General features: G+C 36.8%; 1 protein-coding gene across 11 annotated transcripts in view; it reads right to left on the bottom strand.

Moving 5' to 3' along the window:
- PCDH17 (protocadherin 17) overlaps window positions 1-18,130 on the bottom strand; it is a 92,196-nt gene that overhangs the window by 24,919 nt on the left and 49,147 nt on the right. For 6 of the 11 annotated variants that reach the window (XM_027650137.1, XM_027650177.1, XM_027650156.1 and 3 more), the window contains one exon: window positions 1,327-1,410. The exons of the other annotated variants lie outside the window; for them this stretch is intronic. In XM_027650137.1, the coding sequence (XP_027505938.1) occupies window positions 1,327-1,410 (84 nt within the window). The remainder of the gene's footprint in view (window positions 1-1,326; window positions 1,411-18,130) is intronic. 11 annotated transcript variants of the gene reach the window in all.

The following is an 18,130-nucleotide window of genomic DNA, read 5'->3' as shown; positions in this document are numbered from 1 at the left end:
ATGTTTCTCTTCCTCAGTTTCTTCTGCAAAATACGTAATGCTCTATCAATGCTCTTTTGACAGGTGGTGTATGGTTTTCGGAAGCTGACACAATTTTACTTTTTCATTGAAAAAAATAATATCCAGAACGAAAAGGCACAGAATTAATCTCCAAATCTGAACAAAACCTGAATGGTTATCACCTTTCATTATTTTAATTTGAGTATCCTAATGAGTTTTGCGTATTTCCCTCATGAAGTACGGATTTAATAAACTCATAACTGTATACTGACTGCATTTACATGACACCAAGTGAGACGTGCACTCAGGCACATGCACTCACACAAGCAAAAAGCAAGAATACTCTTTCAAGCTTTAAAGTTTTGGTCAGGTATACAATTTCTCCCAACATGAACAGGAAGGTTATAAATTAAAAACTTTTTCATTCTCAGCTGAAGTTTGTGCCTTGCAGTAAAGTAGGTAATAAAAAGACAAAGTATTTCATGCTTTAGCAAAAACAGCCTTTTCAATAAATTTACACGAGGTAGTAATGAGCTATACTGTACAGTGTTTAATCTGCTCTAAAAAAAGTGGGAAGTCATTCTTCTACCCAGCTCTCAAGTATTAAGTCTGTACATCTCTTATGTTGACAGCTGAGCTTCAGGCTATAAAATAGAAGAACCAGTTCTACATCTACTATTTAAAACAAGAGCAGAAAACCTAAACCTCCATCAATCTGCTGCCTTCATTTTATGGCTTATCTGTGGCAAAAAAATTAATAATAAGAAAGATATTTTCTGATTCTACAGACAGATCCATCAACCCACTGGTACCCGTAAACCATGCTTTCCTGTAGAGATTGGTGGTAATGGTGTAGCTGGAGTTTTAAACATACTATAGCAGTGACCTACTGCTATTCACCTGCAATTACACTAAGGATGTGTAATAAGAATATATTTAGAAAATGTGCATGCACACAGCACATACCCAAAGTAAAACAGATTCACATAGTCTTTTTTATACATCTATACCTCTTCCAAATGGTATGTTTTCTTTTAAAAACTCTATCAGGACAAAAGCATAGAATAAGTCAGTGATATAATTTTGAACAGTTTTTTTCATAGGAAATTTATGTCCAAATCTCTTGAATACAAGATTAATACAAATATGCAGTTTCTTTGTCAAATTACTTTCAAGGTCTTCAAGAAATAGCATTCTATCAAGTTCTGCTACATGAGTTTTTAAGCTGTGACTTTTCAAAAAAACAAACTCTGCACATTTTTATAATCTCGTATGTAAATTTTGGATCAAAATAGAAGACAGCTAACAGATGAAGTATTTGCTCACCTGAAAGAAGCAGATCAACAGACTGAAGTCTACTTGTGATGGTATGTAGGGTGAGGATAGCAAAGGAAAGCAAAGTCGGGAATGCTTGAAAAATAAAATATTTTTAGTTAACAAGAAGAAAATTAAAACTTTGGAGAAAGGATTCATTTCACATCTGAATCCCTCTTCCAAAATGGCCTCTGATTTTGTCTTAATCCTGTGAATAGGTATGTCTCAAAAAGGATGGTAGTTGCATTAAAGCACACAATACTTTTAACTAAGGGCCACTGCAGAGTGTATTCAGGAATAACTCTCTCTCAGGTAAATAATCTACTCAGGGTAAAATGGACCGTACAGTGTAGCAGTGTGCGAATGATTTAGCGTAGTGACTACATGTAGTTTCAGCTCCCTTTTTCTAATAGTTCTATCCAGACAGCAATTTCATAATGCATTCAAACTCAGTGCCAGAAAATATCAACTCAGTGGAGGAAAAAAAGCAAGAGATATTCTCTAAAAATTATAGTTCAATTTGCTTTAAAGCATGACACAAGTGTGAGAAACACAGAAAAACATACAAGTATAGTTTGGTTGCATTTATTCCGTAAAGATTGATAAAAATGTATCTTATATGGATTATTTGGATATTTGCAACAGATGAAAACAACAGCTAATTACATAAGCTATCAACAACTTCCCAGGAAAAGAGCTTATAGGGTTTCTGACCTGATATCATATTCATTTAATCTAATTTATGAAACTGCTTGAGGAAATATTCAGCTGCTTTCTCGAAAGACCGACTTGAGGATTATTGGTGCTGTATAATTGTTCAACTGATCAGACTTAAAAAGAAGCATTTTGTTTTACATTAATCTTCCAGAAATGGGCAACGAATTTGAGAAATATATTGTTGCCTAAAAGTCTTGCCAAAAATGTCTAGCTGAAAGCAACCACAATTACTTTTTTTTTTTAAAAAGTCTCTCATTTTCTTATTTTCAATCTTTATTCAACATCTGTTTCCCCCCTCCTCTGTAACATAATTATGCAGAAATCCAGCATAAGACAGGTTGAGCGGTTAATAACAGGCAGCTTAAACATTTTTCCCATTGATGTACTGCAGATGTTTCTTCCTTTTTTTTTTTTCCTTTGGCTTCTCATTTAATTTGTACACACTTCTATCCTGATCTTAAAGTGTGGTCTCATAACATATGGAAGCACCCGAAAATAAATCTAGAAAAAGTACATGTTCATAAGGCTCTTATTAGATGTGTAGCACATTTAACAGGAGAGTACAGTTTGTCCAGATAACGTTGAAGGAATTTGACTGATAGGTAGTGTCTCCCAACTCTCACTCAAGAAAGGCTTTCAGACCTTTTAAAGATATTCTATATAAAGGTTGATAGTCTTTCAGTATACGTCTATCTTTTCTTTTTCCAGAAGAAAATTTGCTTTTTATTTGACATAAACTTATCTCAAAAGTAGTTGTGGCTCCATGATAAATACTCCTCATTTTACAAACTTTTTATTTCAGTAATAGCACTTGACATTTAGCCTAAAAAAGATGGAAAAATGTTGTACTGACAGATGTTCAAAGGTCCACTAAAATATAAGAGTTTCTCCATGCAGAAACAGGTACAAGATGCTGTTGTCTCCTGAATTTCCAAAGGATACTCTTATTAAGATAAATAAAAGATTCTAATTCATCTGAGGAAAAAAAATCTTTAAAGAAGTTGGGATTAACTGTGGAAAAAGTACTAAAAGTTTAGCAAATCTTCAGTTCAGACAAACACACACACCAAGAAGATATTAATTACAAAAGACAATACTATGCAAAAATAGAATGGTTTTCATTTTATGTGATACATGTAAACATACAAAGCACAGTAAGTGTAACTGAATGTACAACCTATTGTAATTAGAGGATTCTATCTTCAAGTTCACATAAATACCTTAAATGGAATTATTCGTTGAATGTTGAATGAGTTTATATGAGACTTCACGGAATTACAGAATATTCTCAGTTGGAAGGGACCCACAAGGATCACTGAGTCCAACTCTTAAGTGAATGGTCCATGCAGGGGATTGAACCTATGTTAGTGGGTTAGTGTTATTAGCTCAAAGTTTTAACCAGTTGAATCAGTCTCAGGGTCATGAATCCTAGCAAGCCCAATAAGAGTGAATGTTTTCTCCACAGGTTTAATAATGTTTAACTCTTGCTTGCAAACTGAGGACTGGATGACAGGTTTTTATTTTTTTTCATAGTGTCACTGATTTAGTTCTACATTCTTGGTATTTCAGAAAACTATTGTATATTTTCCATATTTTCTGGCATTTTTGTGTATAAAATGTTGATTTTAACATTTTTTCAACCTGGTGCACAAATTTTTTTAACTTTATTTGCACTCACATATTTTTTACACTATATGTAATATGGATGAGATACTACCCTTTATTAATGAGACACCTTATAATCTGATGGCTCCTGCTGGAAGAAAAGTATCTGCTTTCATTTATCTCACAAGAGGTGACAAATAGTTAAAAAGTAGCACAGAAGACACATGTAAATTCCTAGTTTATCTATGAAACATATACTCCTTAAGAGGGTCACAAAACTGCAACTTCTAAGGTGCTGGGTTTAAAGTAAAAGAGAAATTCTGCCATTGCTTGATGTCATAGCTAGTAAAGTAAGTTTGACAAAGATGAATAAAAGAATATTTTTTAACTAAATATGAATTTTAAAGAAATCTGAAACATTAGCATCTTTTCTTTGGGTAAAATTACATGTAGGATAGTTACAGATTATGAGATTATTTGATTTTCCTTTGTTTCTCTGAGAGATGGCTAGTTTCCCTCTCATGCAGAAGTTTAAAAATAATTTTCAAATTAAAAAAAAACCCAAACAAACCAAATCCAGAAAAAATACCCAACCAAAACCAAACTCCAATTTCAAATCTCCTTTTGGCATAAGGTAGGAAAAAACACTTGATATTTTTAAACAGCTATCAAATGCTAGAAGCTGCTTTAATAATGAAAGATTTCACAGATAGCTTTTGTAATGTCCCCAGTCAAGTTAGCCATAAATATGTGCATACAAAACAGAAAAATCCTTTTGTAATGGAAAATATTACTTTGCAAAAAAATATTATTTCCATAAGGGAGTTCTTCAGCATATACTTTGTCAATCTTTATAGTTGTACTTCTAAATTATCAAAGTTGCAGAAAACTCTTCTTGTTACACATCATCCTCACCTACTCCTAGCAAAGGAATGAAAGGAGAAGAGGCAGTTTGGAAGTAGGCAAGAAAACCTAAAGAATGTGAGAAGAAACTGAGACACCTTGTATCTGGTTTATCCCTAAATTACCCTGGAAATCTGTTTAGAACTACCTGCCAGGTTGTGTGTTGACACTTACAGCGTACCCATGTGTGCCTAGAAAACTGAGATTCTTGGAATTAATCCATCCAGACTGAAATTTAGTGAAGTTTAATAGATTATAGGGTTGGGGGAAAAGAAAAGAAAAAAGTAAAACATATAACAGCATCTTCAATACAAACACAAAAACATCTTTAATATAGGATTGATATATCTGTGCTATGGTTTATAGTAGAGTTTTTCTATACACCATCATCATAACTGAATGGAGCCTACAAGAAAGATGAAGTCAGATTATTTACAAGAGCATGTAGTAACAGGACGAGGGGGAATGGTTTTAAACTAAAAGAGAGTAGGTTTATATTAAATATTAGGAAGAAAATCTTACTGAGAGGGTGGTGAGGCACTGGAACAGGTTATCCATCCCTGGAAGTGCTCAAGACCAGGCTGGAGGAGACTCTGAGCAACCTAGTCTAGTGAAAGGTGAAGGTGTCCCTGCCTATGGTAAGGGTATTGGAACTAGATGATTTTTAAGGCCCTTTCCAACCCAAGCCATTCTATGATTCTATGAAAAGTGTGTTTTACACAGGTTGTCTCTTCTTTTATTTTCCTTGTCTTTCTATGCACAATATTCACGATTTGTTCCTACTTGTCACCAACAACAGAGATTTTGTACTTGCTGTTAAGTAATGTTTCATGTTCAACAGTAAAGATACAATTACTACATATACAAAAGCTCACTGCAAGGTTCTATCAAGACATGATATCTCTCAGAAGAAAGTAATGTCCTCCTATCTTTATGGAGGAAAATTTCCTGATGTAAAAATATATTATTTACAAAGCTGACAAGCTCCAATTTGGGTTTTCTGATATTTCATTTATATTATTTTCTATTTTCAATATATTTGCTATTCTACTATGATGATTGTCTTCCGCCTTATGAGCCCTGATTTTTCTTACCTCCAGATTTCATCAGTTTAGAGTTTTCTGACATTGTTGTCAAAGTTCTCAGGAAAAAAGTTTTGTCTGGTATCTGTTGCTTTAACTTGTAGTCTTGTCAATTCTGTGCAACTCTACATCAATGATCTTAATATTATGAAACATATATACAGAACAAACTCTTCAGGTATGATGATTTAAAATAATAGTACCCCTTTACAAATCTTTTAATAAAGAATTGAAAAAGGAGTTAATTGATAAGTTGTTTATAATGGAATTGCACAGGCTATATGTGCACCAAAAGTCCCAAACTTCAGTATAGCTATTCACAAAAAAAAGAGGTTCAGATTTAAGAAAATGCTGATCAAAAAATCTGAATTATGTCCTTTGCAGTTCAGGAAGGCAAGGAATGTTCACTGGAAGATGAACATTGGCTAGTACCATTCTTAACTCTAGTAGACAGTCAAACAAGTCATCTTTACTTTCTTTGCAAAACTAATATTTTGATAAATGCTATGAGATTCACCAGCTATACCAAACTGACATTAACTACCCAATCATGTAGATCCTGAATAAACCCAGGAAATTATAAATTAATAAAAAAAACCCCAAAACAACAACCAAACCCTAAGCAAGTTTAATGTTCTTGAAAACTCAGTCTGGACTTGGGTCATGGCATCAAGTTGGCAGTACACTGACAGTTGATCTAAAGAGAAAGATACGACATTAATTATTCTTACACTCCTCTGTTTCTCTGTTGTTAAATACTGTCTACCATGAGATCTGCCTAGCATGTTTGATCTAGGGAGAACATCCTATACCTCTGTGTCAGAAATAAGCAATAGTAGAACCTATCCTCCACAACTAAGAGCCACACTCGTGGTGAACAAGATAATGATCAGTGTACCTTCAGGTCCTATCTAAATACCATGATTTGATCATATATCATATGTATTAGATGATATAATTCACATGATATGAACTAAAAAGCTAACAGCTTGCATGTAGCCGACAGTTTACTTCTTTTAACTCAGGAAAATTATGCTACCTTCAGTAGGGAGATACTTGGAAAACATCAGCTAATGAAGGAATGTTTCCTAGTTCAGCAGAGCAAATGGTCCTAAAAGACTCACAAAGGTATTGTGATGCACTCACTATACCCTAGCCTCCTGGGCTGAAATTCTAAAGAATTTCTGGGAGGGCTACATTGCTTAAACATGTAAACTAAGCCTTTTTATGCTCTCTACTTACTCTGTGGAAAAAAAAAGAAAGACTCCTACAGAGGGAAATTCAGTTTAAATTCTTAACATAGAGATTCAAATACTTTTGGAGTAAGCTCTCTCTCTTTTTTGACTGCCAAAAATCAGAAAGAAGAATTGTTAACCTCGTGAACTCCAACATGGTCAAGTGCAAAGTCCTGAACATGGGTTGGGCAATACCCAATATCAATACAGACTGGGAGATACATGGATTGAGAGCATCCCTGCTGAGAAGGACCTTGGATTTCTGGTAAATGAAAAGGTGGACATGATCCTTCAATGTGTGCTAGCAGCCCGAAAAGCCAACTGCATCCTGGGCTATATAAAAGGCAGCATGGCCAGCAGGTCAAAGGAGGTAATTCTACCCCACTACCGTACTCTCATGTGACTCCACCTGATGTGCTACATCCAGTTCTGGAATACTTAGCACAGGAAAGACTTGGACCTGTTTAGAGCCCAGCCACAAAAAAATATCAGAGGGCTGGAGCACCCCTCCTGTGAGGACAGGCTGAGAGAGTTAGAGAATCACAGAATCACAGAATATGCTGACTTGGAAGGAACCCACAAGGATCATTGAGTCCAACTCTTACCCCTGCACAGGACCATCCCCAAGATTAACACCATGAGCCTGAGAGCATTGTCCAAATGCTTCTTGAAGTCTGTCAGGATTGGTGCTGTGACCACTTCCCTGGGGAGCCTGTTCCAGTGCCCAACCATCCTCTGGATGAAGAAACTTTTTCTAATATTCAACCTAAATCTCCCCTGACACAATTTCAGACCATTATCTAGGGTCCTGTCACTGGTCACTAGAGAGAAGATATCAGTGTCTGCCCCTCTTTTCCTCTCACAAGGAAGTTGTAGACTGTGATGGGGTCTCCCCTCACTCTCCTCTTCTCTTCTCCAGGCTGAACGCACCAAATGACCTCAGTTGCTCCTCATATGACTTCCCCTCAAGTCCCTTCACCATCTGCATTGCCCTCCTTTGGACACTTTCTAGCAGCTTAATATCTTTCCTATGTTTTGGTACCCAAAACCGCACACAATATTCAAGATGAGGCCGCCCCAGTGCAGAGCAGAGTGGGACAATCCCATCCCTTGACTGGCTGGCAATGCTTTGCCTGATGCCCCCCAGGACATGGTTGGCCCTCCTGGCTGCCAGGGTACTGCTGACTCACATTCAACTTGCCATTGACCAGGACCCCCAGGTCCCTTTTCCATGGCACTGCTTTCCAGCATCTCATTACCCAGTCTGTATGTACATTGTCTCATTGTAGGTGCAGAATCCATCACTTTCCATTCTTGAACTTCACATGGTTGTTGATTGCCCAGTCCTCTAATTCGTTGAGGTTTCTCTGCCTTCAAGGGAGTCAACAGCTCCTCTGAGTCTAGCGTAATCTGCAAAGTTGCTTAGTATCCCTTCCAGTCCTTTGTCCAAGTCTTTTATGAAGATGTTGAAGAGCACAGGACCTAAGATAGAGCCCTACAGAACCCCACTAGTCACAGGTCACCAGTCTGATGTTTCCCCATTCACTATTATTCTCTGTGCTCAACATGCGAGCCAATTGCTCACCTACTTCATGATGTGTTTCTCCAGCTGTGGGTTGGACATTTTGTCCGGAAGGATCCTGGGAGAGACAGTATTGAAAGCTTTTATGAAATTCAAAAGAATTACATCAACTGGCTTCCCTTGATCAGCTAGGTGGGTTACTTTGTCATAAAAGGAAATCAGGTTTGAAAAGCAGGACTTCCTCTTATGAAGCCGTGCTGGCTGTGACCAATGACAGAGTTGTGTTTGAAGTGTTTTTCAATACTTCCCAGAATAATCTTCTCCATAACTTTACCAGGCACATTCGCCAGCTTGCAGTGAGCCAGGACCTCTCCAGATTCCCAAGACCACTCAACAATCATCAAGAGAGTTGTTGCAATGACATCAGCCAGCTCTTTAAGGATTCTAGGATGAATCCCATCAGGCCCCATAGGTTTGTACGGATCTACCTGGAGCAACAGATCCCACACAATTTCGGGGTTGACTGGAAGCTGATCATTCTTGCAGTCATGGTCCAGCAGTTCAGGGCACTGAGGCTCCCTTGGTCCATCCATGTGGAAGACAGAGGTAAAGAAAGTGTTAAACATCTCTGTCTTGTCTCTGTCCCTGTTTGTGAGGTGACCATCCTCATCCTGTAATGGACCAATGATATTTCTATACTGCCTCTTGCCATTAGTATATTTGAAAAAACATTTTAATTGTCCCCCACATTTCTGGCCAGCTTTGATTCTGGCTGAACGTTGGCCGTGCAAATTTTCTCCCTACAGTGGCAAGCAGTATCTCTGTATTCTTCCCATGTCACTTGACCTTGCTTCCATGGGGTATACACCTTCCTTTTTTGCCTTATTTCCAAGAGAAGATCCCTGCTTAGCCAAGTCAGCCTTCTGTCTTGCCTGCTTGACTTCTGACATTTGGGAATTGCCTGCTCCTGTGCCCTTACGAGGTGATGTTTGAAAAGTGACCCACATTCATGGACCCTAGTGCATGCAAAAACATTTTCCCAGTAGACCTTATTCACTAAATCCCCGAGCAGCCCTAAGTCTTCTCTCCTCATGTCCACATATGAGGTTTTGCTGGCACTTTTCCTCCTTTCAACTCTTAATTTTAAACTCGACCACTTCATGGTTGTTGTGGCTGAAATGGTCACCAATCTCCACTTTGCTCATGAGATACACTATGTTGACAAGCAGCAGATCAAGGAGAGTGTCTTTCCAAGTTGTGTCCCTTAGGACCTGTTCCATAAAGTTGTCATTCAAGATTTTTAGGAATCTGGTCAGGTTGAACCAGCTGTGTGATGCTCCCAGTTAATTTCTGGCAAGTTGAAGTCCCCCATAAGGACAAGGGCAGTTGACTTGGAAGTGTCCCCTAGTTCGTCAAAGAATAACTTGTTGGCATCATTGTCCTGGCTGAGAGGTCTACAAGACTCCTGCAATGATATCTACATTATTTGTTTGCCCTTTGATTCTTATCCAGAGGCTGGGATTGTTCAGCCTGAAGAAGAGAATGTTCCAAGGAGACCATATAGAAGCATATCAGTATATTTACAGGTGTTTATAAGATTTAGGAAGACTTTTTATTAGGGCCTTTAGTGGTAGAAAAAGGGGCAATAGTTTGAAACTGAAAGAAGGTATGTTTAGATTAGACACAAAGAAGAATTTTTTTACAATGAGGATGTTAAATTCTGCTTTTGTTAGAGAGGTTGGACTCATCATGGCTAGGCTTCGCAAACGAAGAGGTTGGACTAGATGATCTATAAATGTCCCTTCCTATTCAAAACATTCTATGACTCAATGGCTACATAATTCATGTGTTCTAACTTTTGTGTTCTTTATTAGTATGAAGTTGTCACAAACAGCTACCTATAAGCAATATTTTTTGTTTCTGCTGTTTGACTACAAGAGTGTCTCAACTAAGGAAAAAGTGATATGCCCTTGTTCCAGTCTTCACTTCCGTACATGATATCCCATAGTTCAACCAGAATTGGAGATTTTAACTAGAATGGGAGTCCTTTGGGACATAGGTTGCCAAAAATGCGTTAATTTAAAGCTGATGCACTCAGCTGTTTTCTCCTTCTAGAGAGAAAATGAGATATCTTAAGCCAAGAGCTTAATACACCGCTGGGAGGTACTCAGATACTGCTGTGATGAGTATCAACAGAATGAACAAACATATCTAATACATAATAAAAGCAATGTAGGAAAGGGCTGACTTCCAGAGACCTAGCTGCTCTTTTCAAGATAGCTTGGCCGTATATATGCAAGATGTGCATATATACATATAATCCTTTTTTCCCTACTACACAGTGATTATAACAATCCCTTTTGCTCTATGTCCATTTGACAAGCGTGATTTTTTTCAGAAATAGATACATGCCTTTCACTTGCAAATTGAAAATATGGCTGAAAGGCCTGGATGATTTTAAGTTACCACTTTTTGCCAGAACAAACAAGAATATTAATCAGGAGCATGAAATAACTAACATGAACAAAACTAGCAAAAAACCATTCTGCTGGATGGTAGCACATTAGAATGAACACAGCATAAAGATTATTATACAAAAGATAACAAGTGAGGTGGATCACAGAGTGCAGTTACTATTATATTTTTTTCCTGTTTGACTCTTTTTTTGAAGAGCAAATTTAAGAAGTAATCTGAAAAAAAAACCCTGGAACATTAAAAGATGGTTAGGGCAGGAAGGATTTGAGGCCATTAACCTTGACAGAGCTTTCTTTGCCCTAAGCAATCTTTGTGCTTTCATAACATGAGCCACCGATGTTCATTTAGAGACTGGGATGAAAATACAACTGCATTTCACTCATGGACTAGTACTCATGTTTTGCTAAATGTACCCACTTAGTCACTGACATAGACTCGCTTTCCTGGTGAACCTTAAGAGAAAGTGCACTTATTTAAATGTAAAAACTCTCTATATTTTTTTTTTTTTGCTCATGTATTCCAGTAATTTAGGCTGTGTCCAGGAAGATCATATAATCACCTTCAAAAGTATTGCCCTAATCTATACAGAACTGCCAAGAAATTGCAAGCTTAGGCTTCTATAAAAAAAAATGCGTTGCTGTAAACAAGGACAATACAGTATAAAAATACTTATTAAAATAAAAAATAAGATTAGAAGCAGTATTCCTGATCAGAGGAGAGTGTTGTAGTTTAACCCAGATGGCAACTAAGCATCGTCCAGCTCCCCTCAGTCACTCCCCACCACCAGACGGGTGAGGGAGAGAATTGGGAAAAAAAAGAGTGATGTATAACACAATTGCTCACCACTCAATGATCACTGCCCAGCCAGTTCCCAGGTAGCGACCCCTGGTCAGCTTTCCCCACAGTTTACGCTGAGCATGATGCCACGTGGTATGGAATATCCCTTTGGCAAGTCTGGGTCACCTGTCCTGGCTGTGTCTCCTCCCAGCTTCTTGCACCCTTCCAGCATTCTTGCTGACAGGGCAAGAAAAGACGAAAAGTCCTTGATTTAGTGTAAGCACTACATAGCAACAACTAAAAACATCAGTGTGTTATCGACATTATTCTCATACTAAATTCAAAACACAGCACTATACCAGCTACTAGGAAGGTAATGAACTCTGTACAAGATGAAACCAGGACAGGGAGTCAAACTAATGGAATTAGGTTAGCTGAAAAAAAAGAATAAGAAAGGGAAAACTGTGTAAGGAAAAGTGGTGAAAAGATCAAAAAGACATGCCTTATGCAAAATAAGAATAAAGGTGATCAAAACATAAAATGCTAATTATAAGATCAGAGATAAAGAAACATACTGTAATTAAAAGGTAATAAGAGGAAATATCAAGTAACAAGGTAAAAACCAGTATTTGACTACCAGGGATGATTTAAAATACTAAATAAGAAAGATTGAAAAGGTGATATTTCAAGAAAAAAATTATGCAACAACAATACACACAAAGCAGAGGGAAAGATAAAATGTAATGATTGAATCAAAGCAGTGTGGTAGAAGTCACATGAGTGTTATTAATAATAATAATAATGATGAAGATGATGGTACAGATTTAAAAAAAGAAGTTGGGAACTAAGAACTGTTATGATCAAAATTAAGTGAAAATCACAAAAAGAACAATTTGATCCACTTGAAAATACCACTAATATCTTGCAATCTGACTAAATACATACTTCCTAATGCATATTTTAGTGCCCATCGACAGCAGATAAAGTATTACACAGAAATGCATGCACAATAATAACACAAACCTAAACCATTCAGCTGTATCACAAACAATAATTATCTGGGACACTAAAAGATCATGGCAAGAGCTAATCTAATAAGTCTTCCATTATCCTTTAATACTTTAAAACTGTGCCGTGAGCTAAACAGTTGTCAAAATTGAGTTCTGTTTACACCGAGCTGAGTATCAGCGAAACAGAAATCACTGCTGAGCTCTAATTACAAAAACAAATTGTTCTCTCTGTAATCGAGCTGAAAAGGTTAGTCTGCTTCTCCTCCTGCCCCCCAATAGACTTTATGCTTATTGGAGGCAAAAAGGCAGATGAAAGCTTATATGCCATTTGTTGAGCAAATAGGAATTGTATAAGAGGGGCACAATACAAAGACCCTGCCAGATAACACTGATTAGCTACTGGCTTGCAGGGATGAGGTCACAGAGAGTCCAGTGACTACTATATATCAGATATTGTATTTCATTTTAACTCAGCTAATGGCATACTCCCTTCTTTCCAAAGTGCAACAGCTAAAGTGTGGTCTACCAGATAAGGGCAGTCCATGACTATCCTCCTTCTGAAGAGAGGTACAGATGGCAGAGGTTATCCAGAGAGGCACAGGGAATCTGTTCGCTGCTCAAGATCACATGAAATTCCATCCTTCATAGTGTATATGTAAGAACTGCAGTTCACCTTGTTCATCTTGTGCAAATATGAGTTAGAGTAAGTATTTGTGGAAACTTGACTGCATATGAATTCAGGGACTATACTATGAGCAAGCTTGTATCAGAAGACTGAGTTCAGATTTCATATTGTGAAGTACTGCCCATATGAATGTCCAACATCAATGGAAATAGAAGAGCTCACTATTTACCATGTCCTCTGAGCTTTTATTAATTCCTACTGGGGAAAGATAGGGTTCTATTTGTCTTGCTGCAGTAAAGTCTTACATTGATAGTCACTTTGATGTCCAGCTCCCCACTTTCCAACCCTCTTGACAATAATTTCCTCTATGACAATCACAGATTAGCTAGTGTCTGACACCAAGAGAGATGTTCATGTCTGACTATAAAATGCTGTTTGCATACTAAAAGCCATGGTTGCCTGTATCATCACTTCTTTACAGATAAGTAATTTATTTCTTGAAAGAAACTCTATTACAATGCAACTAAATATAACACTGCTCCTCAGCAGGTATCGCTGTGGTGAAAATAGGCCTTCACAGTTAGATGGTAAAAATTTGTTTTACACAGGACAGTCTCTGCTTATTCACTCTCAGAGAAAATATATTTTGCATCATCACTTACGTTGTTTTCCTTATCTGGCATAATAGCTACAATCTATATTTCTCAGCTCTGTGCCTCAGGGACCGAAACTAGCAAAGTAGAAGGAAAGCACATATGCTAATAAAAATGCAGTACCAACCCATTTCATGAACAGAAACAGAGTCATCTTTGATTTCCAACATGCTCAGAGCCCTTTCCAAGACAGCTGCTAAATTATTACTTTAAAACACTGAAAGCCAGCATAAGAAAAGCTCTTATTTTATGAATAACTGCTACCTAATACACACAGCCTAGTTCAGGTAAGACTACTGATTCATTATAGCTAGTACAGAGTTTTGCATCTAGAACTCAAAGAAAAGGTTACTGAGAAACTTTATTACAATGGTAAAGCATACTGTTCCTTTGAATGATGAATTACTAAAAAGAAAACAAAAACTGAAAAAAGGCAATTAAACCTACTTAATTCTAACATTCTGCAAAACTCACCAGATCTAAAAATCTAAGGCTCATTTAAAGCAAATGGAGTGGGTCATTAACAGCTTATTGAAGATGTCAATCAAATGGAGATGTGGGAAGAATTTAAACACTTGTAAGTACTGGCAGTCCTCATGCTGATTTTTTTTCTTTTTGTTCTATTAAGGGGGAAATTTCAGTCTTCCATCCCTATTGGAACTAGAAATTCCTCCCAATGTAGATTTCTATTTATAAATCTTTCATAAAATATCTCTTCTAATACTAGAGATTTTAAGGAACTTCATGCCTCTGAAGTGGAATGTCTAACTTCTTTATCTAGGCTACTTAAATAAAAAAATTTTGAAGTTTGCTACAGAAATCTGTACTATTTTCTAAGCCCAGAATGACTAAAGTATACATTTGCTTGGGTATTTACTCACAAAACAGAACTTGTAATCTGATTAAGTCTGTAATACAAACATAAAACAGTATATAATGAATAAGAGTGGAATTTTTAAGCTCTTATCTGTAAATAAGTTTTATAATTAGGATATGGTCTTTTAAAACAAATTAATATGAATCCATTCAGCTTAAAGGTTTTATATCTCATCCTTTACCCAATGATAGTTTACATCTTGCTGTAATTCTGGTTTGGTAACTTGAAAATCTCACCTACTGCTTAAACTTGAAGGTCTACATTTTTTTTCACACTCAGAATAAGTATTCATTCATGCTTATTCATTCATTCATTTAAAGTTGCTTACATGAAAAAGATAAAGGCAAAATTGCAGGTATTGAAAATAGTTGGAGGCTATCTTTTAACATCTTGCCTATATGTAGCAGAAATTCTTATTCTAACTATGGAATTATTTAAAAACATATATGAAAACCTTTTACCTTTTTTTTCCTGCTGCAGCATCTGTGAAAACACATATAAAAAACTCTGTGTCAAGATGTGCCTAGTTTCAGAAAACTGTATAAACTGCAACAGACTGAAGTGACTGCCCACTTCTTCATTTGTTCAAAAATAATATTTTTATTCAAATGTGTAAAAAATCATGGCATTTTCCATCTTTTCATTTTGCTTTAAGCAGCTTTGCAGTGTGGATTTGCTAGCCCTTTTGGGCTAGCAAATATCACTAGAGAAAACCTAGTTCTGACAGAAGCAAGGTTCTCCCTTCTTTAGGCTGTGATTCCACGATATGTAAAACTAAGCCAGATCATTCCTGCCTGGTATCCACTCTGTGTTTCTATCCTGTTTCAATGTTATGGTGAGTAGGTTCAAGTGCCTAAAAGAACATAAAAAACAACCCACATAATTTTCTGTGAGTTCACCTTCCTGAACTGGCTTGCTGAAGGATCACAAGTCCTCTCTGTTTTAAAATTCCCATCTGGAGAAACAGAAGTGTACCATATTAATAGAACTGGGACTATTTAACTGATATAAACCAGTTGAAACTGTGAAAGTAACTTTCTAATGTGGGAGAGACTGTGATAGACCCCATGTTTGCTCATCTGGAGTTAATACTTATGGACAGTCACTCATATTTTTCTCTCTTCTTTTAATGCTAAAAGTTTCCTTCTTGTTTTGAACACATTAATGCCTTCCTACGAATTGTCCTTCCAGGCAACAGCTGCTTCTATCACCAAAGAAAACTGGTCACAGAAGGGATTTCTAGGCTGTGAACTTACAGTGGGGACAAGAGCCTGCCCATGCAACCTGGGACCATAAGTTACATGCTTGCCACAAGCATTACAAAGACTGTGTAAGTGGAGCCGCAATGAACCACAAACTGATGGAGCCTTACATCTCCTTCTGAAGTAATGTCAAAAAAGTGTCACAAAATCTAAAAGGTAAAGAATAGCTGATTCTACGTCAGCCAGCAGAAGGAGGATGTGATGATAGATGAAAAAAGAACATTCTGAATATCTATATGTTAGGAATGTCTTCTGTTATATTTAATTATATACTGTACGTTTACTTAAGTAGTACAAAGTCTCAAGATCTCATTACACATACAGAGAAAGGAACTGGAATTCCTTGGTTTTATCTCAACAAGTATTGTCCTTTTTTTTTAACATCAGATTGGATGGCAACCATCAGTGTGATAATCTCATCTTGCTCATACTGTTGTACTTAGCATCACGTAGAAATCAATCAGGGATACAAGTATAATGGGCATAGAACAAGAAAATTAATTGTTTGAGAGGACAAGCTACCTCAACCTGTCATATAAAAAATTCATATTTTCCATTTGTTCTCAATTTATTTTCAATGCCAGTTCAAGAACCTGGCCATAATATTTAAGGTTCTGATGAGCAGGATGTATCCGAGAATGATTCTCTGTTCACTGCACAATGAGACAGTTGTGTTCCTCTAGGCCACTCTTATGAGTATGAAGTTTCCAAGATTAGAAATAAAATGTTCTCAGTTGATGGCTGCCATTTGATGGAAAAGACATGTCACAAGAAATAAACAGGGGCTCCAGTCAGATTCTCCTACACTGAGCAAGTAAATCAAAGAATAATGATGAAAGTAAATAAAATCAGAAGTTTAAGTGAAGTAAATAAAAGCTGCCACATCTGTAAGCTGAGGCTTGGAAAGTCAAGCCTCCCATTAACACCTCCATTGTTACATCAAACTTGCATGGTTTCTACTGGAATCCACATTGCCTCCTTCTCCCGAACCTACATATCTAACTCCCAGTCTTCTAATGGACATCAGGGTGCAATGAGATAAAAATGAATCTAACAGAGTTGTGGGGTCCCATGCAGAATATTGTCCCACTAAACAGTTCAGCATAAGCAATTCTTACAGTTTGGTCACACCGATATCTAATTGATTGAGGTTTTTGATTCCCACAGGTTGTGATGAGAGAGTTGGAAATGTGATTAATATATAGTTAAGATCTGAATCCTATGGACTTCAACATACTGTACTTAATAAAATGTATGTCCTGTATCTTTCTTTGTCTTTTCATAAGAAATATGACTTCAGGATTTTTTACATCCTCACACTTTTTACAAGGAAACAGAATTCTTTTTGTTTCCCTTCATACGACACTACTGTCAATTTTTATTTATTATTTGCCCAAACTCACCCTCCTTTTACACTATCACTACAAAGTAGCTGGAAGAGCTACTTTGGAATCAAACCCGCTTTTGTTGAATAGAACACATGGCAAGATATACTTGAAGAGTTACACAGCTGGCAGTCACTGCTGAGAATAAAGCATATAATGCTGGCTCTCAGCATGCATCAGGGTGAAATTCAAGCTCAGTTGAACAGTTGCAGGTATCCTTGTCTACCTTTGAGCTGTTCAGCCTGACAGAGCAGTGTACCACAGCTTTACGTTCAGACCTGTTTTGTTCTTTACAGTAAGGAAATCCTGAATACAGCATTGATGGTATCACTCGTTTGAATCAGCAAGCAAGCTATTAAAGAGACATGGCTAGGTCAAATATTCCACAAGTTCAGGTGTTATTGTAACCTCTTTTTAAAACTGAAATGGAAAGAAGTTATCTTTTCCTAAGGTTCCAGATGAAGGAATTTTAAATAAATACGTATTGTAATTGAATGAAATTCTGAGAAAAAAAAAAGTTAAACCTCTTAGATAAACTGAAAGACTCCTATTCTTGTCTGAGAACATGTGAGTGACACTCTGCGGAGCTCAAAAGGTTTATTCTTTTTCTACGAATTCTTTGGCTGGATCTGGGTTAATAACTGTAAAAGTGCCACAGCAGAAAAGTGTCTACTTCATATAACTGCTC

Source organism: Corapipo altera, unplaced genomic scaffold (assembly GCF_003945725.1).
Source record: "Corapipo altera isolate COAL_440 unplaced genomic scaffold, ASM394572v1 0, whole genome shotgun sequence".
In the NCBI taxonomy this organism is placed as follows: domain Eukaryota; kingdom Metazoa; phylum Chordata; class Aves; order Passeriformes; family Pipridae; genus Corapipo; species Corapipo altera.
The sequence above is the reverse complement of the archived record's forward strand: the minus strand, read 5'-3'. Positions and strand labels throughout refer to the sequence as shown.